Here is a 13,971-nt window from a genome sequence, read left to right as displayed (position 1 = left end):
AACTCAGGTAAGCACCCTCAGTAAGAGCAGAGGGGTGCTACACAACCAGCTTCTGTTTTTAATTGGACTCCTAGCCCCATTAAGATAGATAGATAGATAGAGTGAAGGGCACTATATAATGAATGGAGAGACATAAAAGGCACAATAGATAGATAGATAGATAGATAGATAGATAGATAGAGTGAAGGGCACTATATAATGAATGGAGAGACATAAAAGGCACAATAGATAGATAGATAGAGTGAAGGGCACTATATAATGAATGGAGAGACATAAAAGGCACGATAGATAGATAGATAGCTAGATAGATAGATAGATAGAGTGAAGGGCACTATATAATGAATGGAGAGACATAAAAGGCACGATAGATAGATAGATAGATAGATACATAGATAGATAGATAGATAGATAGATAGATAGATAGATAGATAGATAGATAGATAGATAGATACTTTATTAATCCCAAGGGGAAATTCACATACTCCAGCAGCAGCATACTGATAAAGAACAATATTAAATTAAAGAGTGATAACAATGAAGGTATAACAGACAGACAATAATTTTGTAAAATAATAACGTTTACCACCCCGGGTGGAATTGAAGAGTCGCATAGTGTGGAGGAAGAACGATCTCCTCAGTCTGTCAGTGGAGGAGGACAGTGACAGCAGGCAGCAATGCACAAAATTCACTCGAGCTCCATATGCGTAAAGCATACAATTATTCAAGTTAAATTTATCTGTCGAGCACATCTGTCTCATTTAATATTGTCCAAAATGTTTCCAGGGCAAGAGCCAGCCTTCAAACATTGCAATCGAGCTCCATCCTCATTGGGCTACATGTTCTGGGCCTGCACCAAATTAACTTCATTCGGGTTGAAGATTTTTAAATGCCTATCAGACAGCCTTAGGGGTCACAATTCCTCCTAACCCACTAACAGCTGTGTTTGGTGGGCTCACAGAGGGGCTTAAAGTGGAGAAGAACAAACAAACTGTAATGGCCTTTACTTCACTATTAGCACGTAGACTTATCTTGCTCAACTGGAAGAATCCTAACTCTCCTCTTTTAAGTCAGTGGGTAACTCATGTTTTATATTATCTGAAATTGGTAAAAATCACATTCTCACTTAGAGGATCTGTGCAGAACTTTTTCAAAACCTGGCAGGATCTGATCAATAACATGTTAGAATAAGCATTTAAATTGAGGAAACAGTTTCTCTCCCCTCTTTTACTCCATTTATCTTTATTTGTTTATTAATTTATCTATTTACTTATTTTAACTAGCTTTACGTTTTACTCTGCTGGCCTACCCCTTTTTTTCTCAGGGTGGGGGCTCATTTGTTTAAAACCTTTTTTTGTTTTGTTATTTGTATGGAATGCTATTTGTTTTTTAATGAAATCAATAAAATCCAAATTTTAAAAAATAAATAAATAAATAAACCTAATGTTTATGACTTAGGGGTGTTGGAGGAAGCTGGAGAGCCCAGATAAAAATGACCATTCGGACACTGGGAGGTTGTGCAAACAAAATGTGACAGGGTCAGAAACAAAATCTGGGTCCTGCCAGCTGTGAGATTTCAGCTTTCAACACAGTTGCATTTTTATAACACACTTTTTAGGACCCAGAAAAAGGAAATAAATCAGAAAATGGGAAAAGAAAAAAGATTTATATACAGTAGCTTCATACCATACACCGAGGATACCACAGCAGTTCTGAGCTGGTGCTGTGTTTGGTGCCTGTAGGCAAAATGCAAATTAGTCAATTAATAAAATATAACTATGCATTGATCTAAAAAAGAAAAAATTTGAATCTACTTAAAAGTACGTTTACAGATTTTAAAAAAAAAGCACTGATCTGAATGCTGCAGGGGCGTCAGTAAAGCAGAAAGTTTGATAAAAGCGTAGGAGAGCTCATGTTAAACAAGCCTGCATAACAAGAAGAGACCCCCCTCGTGATCCGAAGCCCACTTAAGATGATGGAGCTCTCCTCTGACTAGCCCGGGCTGAGATACCAGCAATCTGCTCTCAGTGTGCAGAGAGGACATGGGTTCACCTCACACCCATTGAGGATTGCTCGTGACCGAAAGGCATTAAAGGGGAAGGGAAGCCATCCCAAAGGTGACTCAAAATGGCTAAACAATCAATGAATAAATATAGTTTGAAAAATGCAAATGGCAAACATGGTGCAATGAACCTTCCACTTTCAGTTTAAGCAAGCGGACATTAAAAGATGACACGGCAGAAATGTTTAAAATTATGAAAGGAATTTGTGCTTTGAATCTCAGCTATTCCTATATTAAATTTTTCAACCAAAAAAAAAAAAAAGCTTGAATTAACGTAACTTAAGCCACCCTAAATCAAGGTGTTCATCAGTAAAAATAAGGAATACAAATAGGTTCATAATCTCAAAAAGACAATAACGGCACAAGAACAAAATAAAGATTTGGGGATTGGCCCTGTGTATTATCTGGCAGAGTAGTCAAAAGAGACTGAAATCTGTCTTGAAAGCTGTAAACAACGAAAAAGACAAATAATAAATGAAAAGACGGTGAATTTACATTGAGGTGACAGGAAGTAGAGTGAGGTCACCAAGGCGGGACGGAAGTGAGGTCATCTCTAAGGGAGGATAGTGACTTAGTCTTCTGTAGTTCTACAAGAAGAAAGAGAGAAGGCATTAGTACCCTTTACTAACCCTTTTCCCGGTGTTTTCACACCCTGAATTGGACCCTTTGGCTGTCCCCAAATCGCATGTGTGTGACAACATTCCAAGCGATTAAAGACAATACAAAACAAACAAAAATGTAATGATAAAGTGAAATCCATAACCTAAATTTAAATTCAAAACCATACTTAAAAAAGGTCAAAAAAGATAAACAAAATCATGGGGTGTTATAGTGTATAAAATCTACAAATTCTAATCTGTATGTTTTTACTATATTTTGCTCAGTCCCAACAAGATGAATTCAGATGCAGGACACTTGTATAGGTATTATAATAAAAAAGGCATATCCTCTTCCACACCTCACTTTTATAACAGTTGTTCACATCATAATGCTGAATTGATTTTGCAGCCTGGGAAAGGAAGACATGCCAATATTTTAGGTTACATTAAAAAAAAAACTTTTCTTATCTGGGAAAACATAGATTAAAGAGTTTGAGCAAAATTCATCCATCATATTGACAGCAGAGCCAATCAGGTGCATGCAACAATCATGTGTTGTGAAACCACAGCATGAAATTTTATAACAAATATAACTTGTCTGAAAGCAACGTCAGAGGAGAAACAGTGACGACGGAAGAGCGACATCAGAAAAGAAAACAAAGGCACTTGTGACTAGTTTTCATCTGATCATCAGTTAACGGCATTTTCTTGAACATCGATTGCTAAATCAAATGCTGACCTGGAACATTCATCCTTGATATCACTGATTCCTTTCAGTAAGCTTTTTTAAGACTATTTTATCCAGACTTTACTATCAATCTTATTTTCTGTTACTTATTATTGCTAGTTTATAAATATTAACTTGTTGTTCGCCTTTTTATACTTTATCTAAATGTCTAGAGTGATTAAAATAATAAGGTGGATTTCTTTGAGCACTTGGTGCAGGCAGAGATTTGTCATTACCTCTGTGCTGTGAGGTTTATTAAGGCTGAGGGTGTGAGCTCCACACAAATGTTGGGAACAGTACATCAATTAAGGCATTCTTGGCTAATAAATGGTCGATAGTCAAGAGTGCTGAGCCTTTGTATGTTTGAATGTAATTTTGGTGACCAAAAGTAATATTTAGGTCTGAGATACTGTACATTAACATATGTTGTTTCTGCCAATAATAAGTAAGTCTCTTGAAGTGCTGAGAGAGTGACAAGTTGTGTTATTCTTATAGTACTTGTGTGGCTTAAAGTGCTAGAAGTTAACCAGCTGTGTGTGTGTCATTTGTGGGGCACTGTTGTGGTTAGGGTCTGAGTGTGTGTATATCTATGTATGTGTGTGTTATTATTTAAGGTGTGGGAGTAGACCAATCCAATAATAAACTTGACAAGTGTGAGGGGTAAACAGACGGTAACACATGGGGTGTACTTACTTTTTCACATGATGATTAGGTTAGATTAGATAAACTTTATTAATCCTATGGGGAAATTCAAATGCATACAGCTGCAGAAACATCAAAGACAAGGATACAGACTAACAGGACAGATAATACACTCAGTCAATAAATAAATTAAAATAAACTATACGAGTACATTGCCTGATAGCATTGGGCAGAAAAGAGGTGCTTTTTACAACTCCATGATGGAATGAGCATATGGCTAAAAGTGCTCCAAGAGAGAGCGCCACCTGGAGGAGATTTTCATGACGGCCTCCAATTTTGTCCCCATCCTCTTTTCCACAACAGCTTCCAGTGTGTCCAGGGTTGGCCCAGTGATGTTGCAGGCTTTCCTGAGAAGTTTGTTCAAGTTGATAAGCTCTGGTTGCTTCTCTCAGGAGACCGTAGTGCAGAACACCACACTGGCTACTATGGACTGGTTGGACATTTTCACCAGCTTTCTGCACACATCAAAAGGCCTGAGAGTCTTTAAGAAGTCCAGTCCACCCTGGCCGTGCTTGTGTTGTTTTCAGGCCAATCCAATTTATTGTATGTGTGAACCTCCAGGCCCCTGTAGTTCTGCACCACTTCTATGTCCTCCCTCTGAACGGTGAGTGGCCTCAAGGCTTCTTAGCATGTTGGAAATCCAACACTAGCTCTTCTGTCTTGCTGATGTTGAGTCTTTCATGACTTTCCTGTACTTCAACTTATCTCCATTATTAATGCAGTCTATGATGGGTGAGTCATATGAAAATTTCAGTAGATAACAGGAACTTATATTGTGCTGGAAGTCTGTTGTGTAGAGGGTGAGCAAGAAGGAAGACAGAACAGTACTCTGAGATACTCCACCATTTCTGACACACAGTGCCCCACAAACTGCTGTCTGTTGGTCAGGTAGTTTCCTCATCACCTCAGGTCAAGAGTCTTGGTGTCATCCTCGACAGTACTCTATCCTTCCAATCTCACATTAATAACATCACCCAGTCTGCTTACTTCCACCTACGTAATATTAATCGCATTCACCCCTCCCTCACTCCTTATACCACTGCCATTCTTGTTCACAATCTTGTTACGTCTCGGCTGGACTACTGCAATTCACTCCTCTTTGGTCTCCCTAATAAATCTCTTCACAAGCATCAGTTAGTCCAGAATTCTGCAGCACGCAACATTACTCGAACCTCATCTATTCACCATATTACTCCGGTCTTGCAGCAGCTCCATTGGCTCCCGATTAAGTTTCGAACTGATTTTAAGATTCTGTTATTAACATTTAAGTCCATTCATAACCTCGCCCCTCCATATCTGTCTGACCTTCTTCATGTTGCCAATCCCTCCCGTAACCTTAGATCCTCTTCCTCTCTCCATCTGACTGTCCCTCTTGCCCGTCTAACCACCATGGGGAGCAGAGCATTCAGTCGTTCTGCTCCCAAGCTCTGGAATTCATTACCTGCTGACCTAAGAAATATCAAATCATATTCATCCTTCAAATGTGAACTTAAAATGCATCTGTTTAAAATGGCTTTTTCTTTATGATTACAGTGGTCATGTTTGGTTTTAAATATTTTCTGATGTTTTTAGTTGTTTATAATTGTGTCTTTTATTTATTTATTTATTGTTCGGCATCCTTGAGTTTTCAGAAAGGCGCCTTGTATAAATAAAATGTATCATTATCAAGATTCAAACCCTAGTCAGTGAGGCAGAAGGGTGTTGAAGGCACTGGAAAAATCAAAGACCATGATCCTGAGCGCAGCGCCAGCTTTGTACGAGTGGTAGTAGACTTTGTTGAAGATGTACAGTCATGGCCAAAAGTTTTGAGAATGACACAAATAATTGGTATTCACAAAGTTTGCTGTGTTTTTAGATCTTTTTCTGAGATGTTTCTATGGTATACTGAAGTAGAATTACAAGAATTTCAGAAGTTTCAAAGGCTTTGATTGACAATGACATGAAGTTTATGCACAGAGACAATATTTGCAGCGTTGGCCCTTCTCTCTTGCATCATCAGTGCTTGGAGTTTGTCAGAATTGGTGGGTTTATGTTTGTCCACCCTCTTGACCACAAGTTCTCAATGGGATTAAGGTCTGGGAAATTTCCTGGCCATGGACCCAAAATTTCGATGTCTTGTTTCCCGAGCCACTTAGCTGTCACTTTTGCCTTATGGCCTGGTGCTCCATCATGTTGGTCACCAAGCTATTCTTGGATGGTTTGGAGGAGTTTCTCTCAGAGGATGTTTTGATCCCATTCGTTATTCATGGCTGTGTTCTTAGGCCAAATTGTGAGTGAGCCCACTGCCTCGGCTGAAAAGCAACCCCACAAATGAATGATCTCAGGATGCTTTACTGATGGCGTGACACAGGACTGATGGTGGCTTCGCTCATTTTTTTCTGTTTTCCGGATGCCCCAAACAATTGGAAAGGGGATTCATCAGAGAAACTGACTTGACCCCAGCAGTCCTCAGCAGTCCAATCCCTGTACCTTTTGAACAATATCAGTCTGTATCTGATGTGTTTCTTGTCTTCTTTGCTGCCCTTCTTGACACCCACCAGGCCATCCTCCAAAAGTCTTTGCCTCACTCACACCTGCCTGCTGCCATTCCTGAACAAACTCTGCCCTGTTGGTGCTCCGATCCCGAGTCATGAATCAACATTAGGAGACAGTCCTGGCGCTTGCTGATCTTTCTTGGGCACCCTGAAGCCTTCTTCACCACAATTGAACCTCTCTCTCTCCTTCAAGTTCTTGATGATCCAATAAATGGTTGATTTAGGTCCAATTTTACTAGCAGCAATATCCTTGGCCTGTGAAGCCCTTTTTGTGCAAAGCAAGAATGACTGCTAATGCTTCCTTGCAGGTAACCATGATTAACAGAGGAAGAACAAGGATTTCAAGCACCAGCCTCCTTTTAAAGCAACCAGTCTGATATTCTAACTCAATCAGCGTGACAGAGTGACCTCCAGCCTTAATGATACTCTCCTCTCACCTGTTAACGAGAGGATCACTGAGATGATGTCAGCAGGTCCTTTTGTGGCAGGGTGGACATGCAGTCGTTTTTTGGGGTGAAGTTCATTCTCATGGCAAAGAGGCTGGACGACTCACTTTTATGTCATACTTCCGATACAGGGGCATAGACAGACGGAAGTACTTCCGGGATAGGTCGAAGTCTCCAAAAGCAGGGAATCCTCCCTGCCTTTCCTGCAGCATCCAGGGACCATGACAGGGTTGTCCCTTAATACTATGCCTCCCATAAATCCCCTCAGGTGTCCTTAATGGGTCCAAGCCAGCTGAGCACTGCCATCTCTCATACAGTGCATGTGAAAGGTACGATAAAAATAAAATGTGTTATTATTATTATTTATCACACTGGGGCAGGAACTGCTCTGGATACACCAACTCCCCCTCCTTATCCATTAAGTTATCTCTTTGCAAGGGATGTTGCTTCGGTTCCATCCTGGCCAGGTTATGCCTCCTTTCATACTGTCCTTCCATTACAATGTCCTAGCTGGGAAAGGGTCCTGAACAGTACTCATATTATACAACAGGGGTGCCCACACTTTTTCGGTTTGCGAGCTACTATTAAAATGACAAGGTCAAAATGATTTACCAACATTAAAAATGCTATATATATACAGTGGCGTGAAAAACTATTTGCCCCTTTCCTGATTTCTGCCCCCCCATGCGCTCATGCGTGACTATATGTGTATATATATATATATATCTTCAGTTGCGAGAAGTAGATCATAGAATGTTGCATAGTTTTACTGCCAAATAATGCAAAGTGTATACTGAGTATCAGAGGTGGGTAGTAACGGGTTACATTTACTTGAGTAACTTTTTCAAAAAATTGTACTTCTAAGAATAGTTTTACTGCACCATACGTTTTACTTTTACTTGAGTACATTTGTGAAGAAGAAATGCTACTCTTAGTCCGCTACATTGGGCAACACTCGACTCGTTTCCTTTTTACCATTAGATAAAGTCTGACAGACAATTTTCAGTCTGCTGTGTGTAGCGTATGCTGTCAAGTTGCGTACACGCCTTTCATTGCGTCTCCAGCTCTGACGCGAGGTTTTGGATGTTCCCCAAATCAAGGCGCTGCAGCTTTGAGGACAGATGTTGCATTTTTAGTTTGAAAGCATTAACTGAGCTAATCATATTGGCCATGTTTTTCTCTTTTCCTTGCAGCTTTAAATTATGCTCATTCAACATGTTGGTCAGATCGGAAAAAATATGCCAAGTCTAGCGGCCATTGATCATTATTAAGTTGCTTGAACTCTGCATTTTTAATGACAAGGAGAAACCCCTTTATCTCCGGCCAGGGGTCTTGAAATCTTAGCAGGAATTTCTCCCTAGCCATCTGCCTCAAAGAAGGCCTCGCTTATCATCTCTCCATCTTGGAAGGACTTCTTATGCTTAATGATCGAGTGACTCACCCGGAACGATGCTTCGGTGTGTCTGCCTTTGCTTTTGAATTCAGCCAAGTGAAAAATGACGGCTGTTCAATTAACTGCAATTTTAGTTCCCTCTCCTTTCTCTGTCTCAGATCACTTTTCGTAAGGAAGACAGTTTCGTAGTTTTTATGAACAGTTCTACATTTTCCTTCTTTGGAATAGCAATGATAGATTGAGAGATCAGACAACCGCACTTCGATTGTGACATCGTGAGGGAAAAAAATCCTCTTCCAATTCCACATTCAGCCCATAAACAACAAATTTTTTAGTCGATATAAATTGGAAGGCTAACTAGATCACTTAGATAGCCGGAGTTTTGCAGTAGCTCACACGTTTGATCGTGAGTGCGGGATGACCAGTGTGCTAGAAGAAAATAGATCTCAGACTGGCCGCTCTATATGTCAATCAAGTGGCAAATGCTATAGGGAGGATATGTGATAGACTAACGTTTGAAAAAATTTTTTTTGAATGCAACGCGATCTACTGTACTTGCACTCCCTTTCCGATCTACCGGTCGATAGCGATCGATGTATTGGGCACCCCGTTATACAACATCAATTTTTGGTAGATTATTAGGAGTAGAAGGGGTATTAATAAAGAAGACTTTCTTGTTTGAGTGGCAGCTGGGTGTTACATAAGAGCATAAGAACATAATAAATTTGACAAATGAGAGGAGACCATTCAGGCCATCAAGCGCGTTTATTTAGCTAATAGCTAAGCTGTCCCAATGTCTCTTTCTTAGATGTCCTCAAGGTTTCTGCTTCAATGATATGTTTTGCTAGTCCCAAAAACTCACCTTAGAGAAGTGCCACCTTATCTTCAGTCTTAAATGCACTCTCCCTTAATTTTCACTGCTGTCCTCAAGTATCTGATCCACCCTCAGGTTGAAAGAATTCTACTTTAACTCTTTGAGGGCTGAATATTTTTTCCAAAAAGCAATGGCTTCACTCAGAAGTCAACATTAAACGTCTGTTGCATGCGGTGGCTGCCAGTTTGCCAAGAACGTGCGGCTTGCTTGCTGCCAGGCTGTCTTTAAGTGGCTGAGACACGGTCGCAGTACATTGAAATCTGGTTTCTACCTCTTATCATTGTTAAGAGGCAGTCCTCCCTGTTAAACATTGTCAGTACCACGACTAACTGGGGACCGATCAGCTGAAGCTGGAACCTCACATTCATCTTCGATCGCTTGTATTGTCAGTCATAGTCCAGTTCAGAGATGATAATAGGCAACAACTTCGTCCATGGAGTATTTTGATTCACACGTCCGCTTTGATCTCTCGCCAGATGTCAGTGCCATTTTTGCCGTGGTGTTCACCTTGCTACTCACGAGAGTGCAGGGAATCTCGGTCAAATCAATGAATCTAACTTTCCTTCTAGCAACGAGAGTCCAACTAAAACGTAACAGGGGGTTTTGTCACAGTTCACAGTTGATTATCATCGTGAACTCCTCCTTTCGACAAAAGTCGACATTAGCCCTGAAAGAGTTAAGTTGATAGGATCTACTTTATAAATTACATTGAGGATTTTAAAGACCCAGATTAAGTCCCTAGGGGGTCACCTCTACTCAGACTAAACAGGTTTAATTAGAACATTAGAACTATCTGGATGAGAACAGGCCATTGAGCCCAACAAAGATCGCCAGTCCAATCCAATTAATTCCTCTAAAATAACATCAAGTTGAGTTTTGAAAGTCCCTAACGTCCTGTTGTCTATCACACTACTTGGTCACTTATTCCGAGTGTCTGTGGTTCTCTGTGTGAAGAAAAACTTCCTAATGTTTGTGTGAAATTTACCCTTCACAAGTTTCTAACTGTGTCCCTGTGTTCCTGATGAACTAATTTTAAAGTCACCATCTCGATCCACTTCAGTAATTCCTTTCATAATTTTAAACACTTCAGTCAGTTCACCTCTTAATCTCCTGAAAAGGCTCGGCTCTTTTTGTCTTTCCTCATAACTCATCCCCTATAGTCCTCTAATCAGCCCAGTCGCTCTTCTCTGGACCTTTTCTCGTGCTGTTATGTCCTTTCTGTAGCCTGGAGACTAAAACTACACCCAGTACTCCACATGAGGCCTCACCAGTGTGTTATAAAGACTGAGCAGAACCTCCTGTGACTTGTACTGCAAACATCAGAGCGCTAAATAACCTGACATTCTGTTAGCCTTCTTAATGACTTCTGAACACTGTCTGGACATTGATTGTGTCGAGTCAACTACAACTCCTAAGTCCTTCTTGATGAACTCATTTTAAAGTCACCGTCTTGATCCACTTGAGTAATATCCTTCATAATTTTAAACACTTCAGTCATGTCACCTCTTAATCTTTTGAAAAGGCTTGGTTCTTTTTGTCTTTCCTCATAACTGATCCCCTTCAGCCCTGGAATCAGCCTAGTCGCTCTTCTCTGGACTTTTTCTAGTGCTGTTATGTCCATTTTGTAGCCTGCTGACCAAAACTGCACACAGCACTCCAGATGAGGCCTCACACATCAAGGTGCTATATAACCTGACATTATGTTAGCCTTCTTCTTAATTGCTTCTGAACGCCGTTTGGCAGTTGATCGTGTCCAGTACAGTACAACTCCTAAGTCCTTCTCATTTGGTGGACTTTTGATTTCCAGACCTCCAATTGTGTATTCAGACCTCACATTTTTACAAATTCTCCGAGTTTCTCACAGTATGACACACCCTCAAGTCCTGGGATACTCCTGGTTGCTCTCCTCTGCAAAGCTACAAGTGCTGCTATGTCATTCTTGTAGCGTTGTGTCCAGAACTGCACTCCAGATGCAGTCTCATTATTGCATTATGTGCCAAGGTTTCACACAGCCCCTTTGTTTAACACCTTGTTGTACCTTTACTTCTAGAGCTTCCAGAGAACTGGACAGATACCAAGGAAACCCTACTGGAAGGGATGGTGTTCAATGTGAAATACCTTGGGATGACGCTGGTGGAGCAACCAAAAGGTGAAGAGATGGCATCAGCTGCAATCAGGAGGATAGTGTCAACGGTGAGTGTTTCAACTGAGATGACAAGACGTACCAGTGAACAGGATTCATGATGGTCTGGTGCTGTTGATAAGACAGAAATGTATTTAATACAGGGTGAGCCAAAAAGAAGTACCACATTTCGAATGTTTATCCTACAAAAACACTACAAGATAAAATACATTTCATGACGACACAATAAATGGATTGTTTTCACTGTCTTTTAAAAAGGATGTCTTCAAGGTGGTGGCCATCATTAGCAATACACTCGTTGAGATGATTTCTAAACACTAGCATGACTCGTTCGGCCATTTCTAGGCAAATAGTGACAATTTTCGTGGTGAATAGCATCCTTAAGGGCTTCAGGGTTTTGAGGTCGGTGTGTTTATACCTTTCACTTTGATAGAAATCTCATGGAGTGAGATCAGGTGATCGTGAAGGCCACTCGACATTGGCACGCAGGGAAATCAGCTTCCCCTGAAACATCTCCCACAAAACTTGCATGGATCTTCATGCCATTTGAGCTGTTGCTCCATCCTGTTGAAAACCAGGCATCCACCACATCCATCTCCATTTCTTCCTGTTCTCTAGCATTTCAATGTAACGTTCTGAAGTGACGGTGACCCTCCCCAAAAAAGTAAGGGCCTACAATGGCAAATTCTGCAACGGCACACCAAACTGTAACACATGTGCTCACTGTGCAGGGGTCTCTGATGAAGTTCACGAGGGTTGGTTTCAGCCCAATAGCAAAAGTTTTGCTTGTTTACACAACCATTCAAATGGAATTGTGCCTCGTCACTGACGTCACATGACGACGGCATCTCGATGAGCGGTTTGCAGAATGTTGGCACACAACTCTCTACGGCTCTCCCGGTCTCTCTCAGTGAGTTCCTGCACTGCCATCATTTTATATGGATGGAAATTAAGGTCCTCATGGAAAACTAAAGATGTGTTGGAAATGCCTAAGGGAGAAGTGCGCTGAACATCTAGGAGACTGCAATATGGACGTCCTTACAGCTTGGATGTTTTCAGGCATTCACACAGTCTGAGGACGGCCTGGAGATTTGCTGTTCAGTCTCGTTCCCATCTTTCTAAATGTAGCCACCCACTAAAGAATTGTCTTCCAATTTGGGACGTCACCGTTAGGAGGAATACTGAAGTACTGGCTTCTGTAAATGTTGCTAATAGGAGGGGAGCTAGCTGAGCGGAGAATTTCTTGTAAAACTCTGCAGAGTACCCGTCAGGGCCTGCTGCTTTTCCGCCTTGGAGTGACTTTATAGCATCTAGTAATTCTGATAACGCCAGAGGTTTATCAAGTTCCTCCACACTAATAGCGTCTATTTGTGGTATCTGTAATGTATCCAGAAATGCATTAGATGGTGTATTGTCTTCTTTAAACTCAGTAGTATAAAGGGATTTATAGTAGTCTCTGAAAGTTAACCACCCACTAAAGAATTGTCTTCCAATTTGGGACGTCACCGTTAGGAGGAATACTGAAGTATGTTCGGAAAGTGTGTTGCGCAGTGATGATGGATTCGTTTTTTTTTTTTTATTAAAACGCTTCGACAATGAAAGCATGGTGTACATCAGACCAAGACGTGTTGACGACTCAAAACTACAAGGGATTGCCTATCAAAGGACCCCCCACCCCAACTTGAGAAATGTGGTACTTCATTTTGGCTTGCTCTGTACAAAGGATCAAGAAAAGACAAAAAACATGATTAGAAAACAAAATGGAAGATTGAGACCAAGAATACTAACAAATGACAGGCACAGCATTAAACGCTAGATGAACTTGTAGTGTATGTGAGGACTGGTTCTGGTATGGTAAGCTGGGGCAGGACATGAGGTGAGACAGATCATTAAAGGTGGGTGGTGTGATCAGAAAATTTACTGTAATTATCTTGTATCTTTTCCACGTGGTGTAATAGCAATAAGTTCAATCCAACGAATGGCTGAACTCCAAAAGAACTTTACAGGCCACGGAAAAACAGATGAAACAAAGCAAGAATGCACGCTAAAATACTACAAGCATTATGTGTGACAATTCATTACTTTTTTGTTTAACAAAAACTTTTCAATTTTATTAAACAATATTGTTAAGTATAAAATTTACTTTTCAGCAGTAGAAGTAAATAGTACAGGCTGCGTTCAAATAGTTCTGAGGCTTTGAGAAAGCAAACAGGATAAAAGAAGGCAAAAAGAACACAAATTCTAACTTGGAAATAAGCGCTAGAAAAATACATGCAGTTTTCTTTCTCACCACTAGGTCTCATAGTTCTGCAAAGCAAAGGACTGCCTTACACGTCGAGAAAGAGACTTTTAGTCAAAGTTATATTGCTATGATTTCCATTTTTCTGACCTCTCTTGACAGGATCTTGGCGATTGTATCTGTTTATTCAGGAATTTTTATACCTGGGAATTCTGATTTTGAGGATCTTACCCACAACATATTTCTGTGATGCCA

At 40.6% G+C, this 13,971-nt stretch overlaps 1 protein-coding gene across 3 annotated transcripts in view; it reads left to right on the top strand.

Moving 5' to 3' along the window:
- Positions 1 to 13,971, top strand: part of si:dkey-71h2.2 (low density lipoprotein receptor adapter protein 1) — a 191,705-nt gene that overhangs the window by 56,119 nt on the left and 121,615 nt on the right. For all 3 annotated transcript variants that reach the window (XM_039749477.1, XM_039749474.1, XM_039749475.1), the window contains exon 2: positions 11,385 to 11,527. In XM_039749477.1, the coding sequence (XP_039605411.1) occupies positions 11,385 to 11,527 (143 nt within the window). The remainder of the gene's footprint in view (positions 1 to 11,384; positions 11,528 to 13,971) is intronic.

This window comes from Polypterus senegalus, chromosome 3 (assembly GCF_016835505.1).
Source record: "Polypterus senegalus isolate Bchr_013 chromosome 3, ASM1683550v1, whole genome shotgun sequence".
NCBI lineage: Eukaryota > Metazoa > Chordata > Cladistia > Polypteriformes > Polypteridae > Polypterus > Polypterus senegalus.
This window is presented reverse-complemented; position numbering and strand designations above follow the sequence as displayed.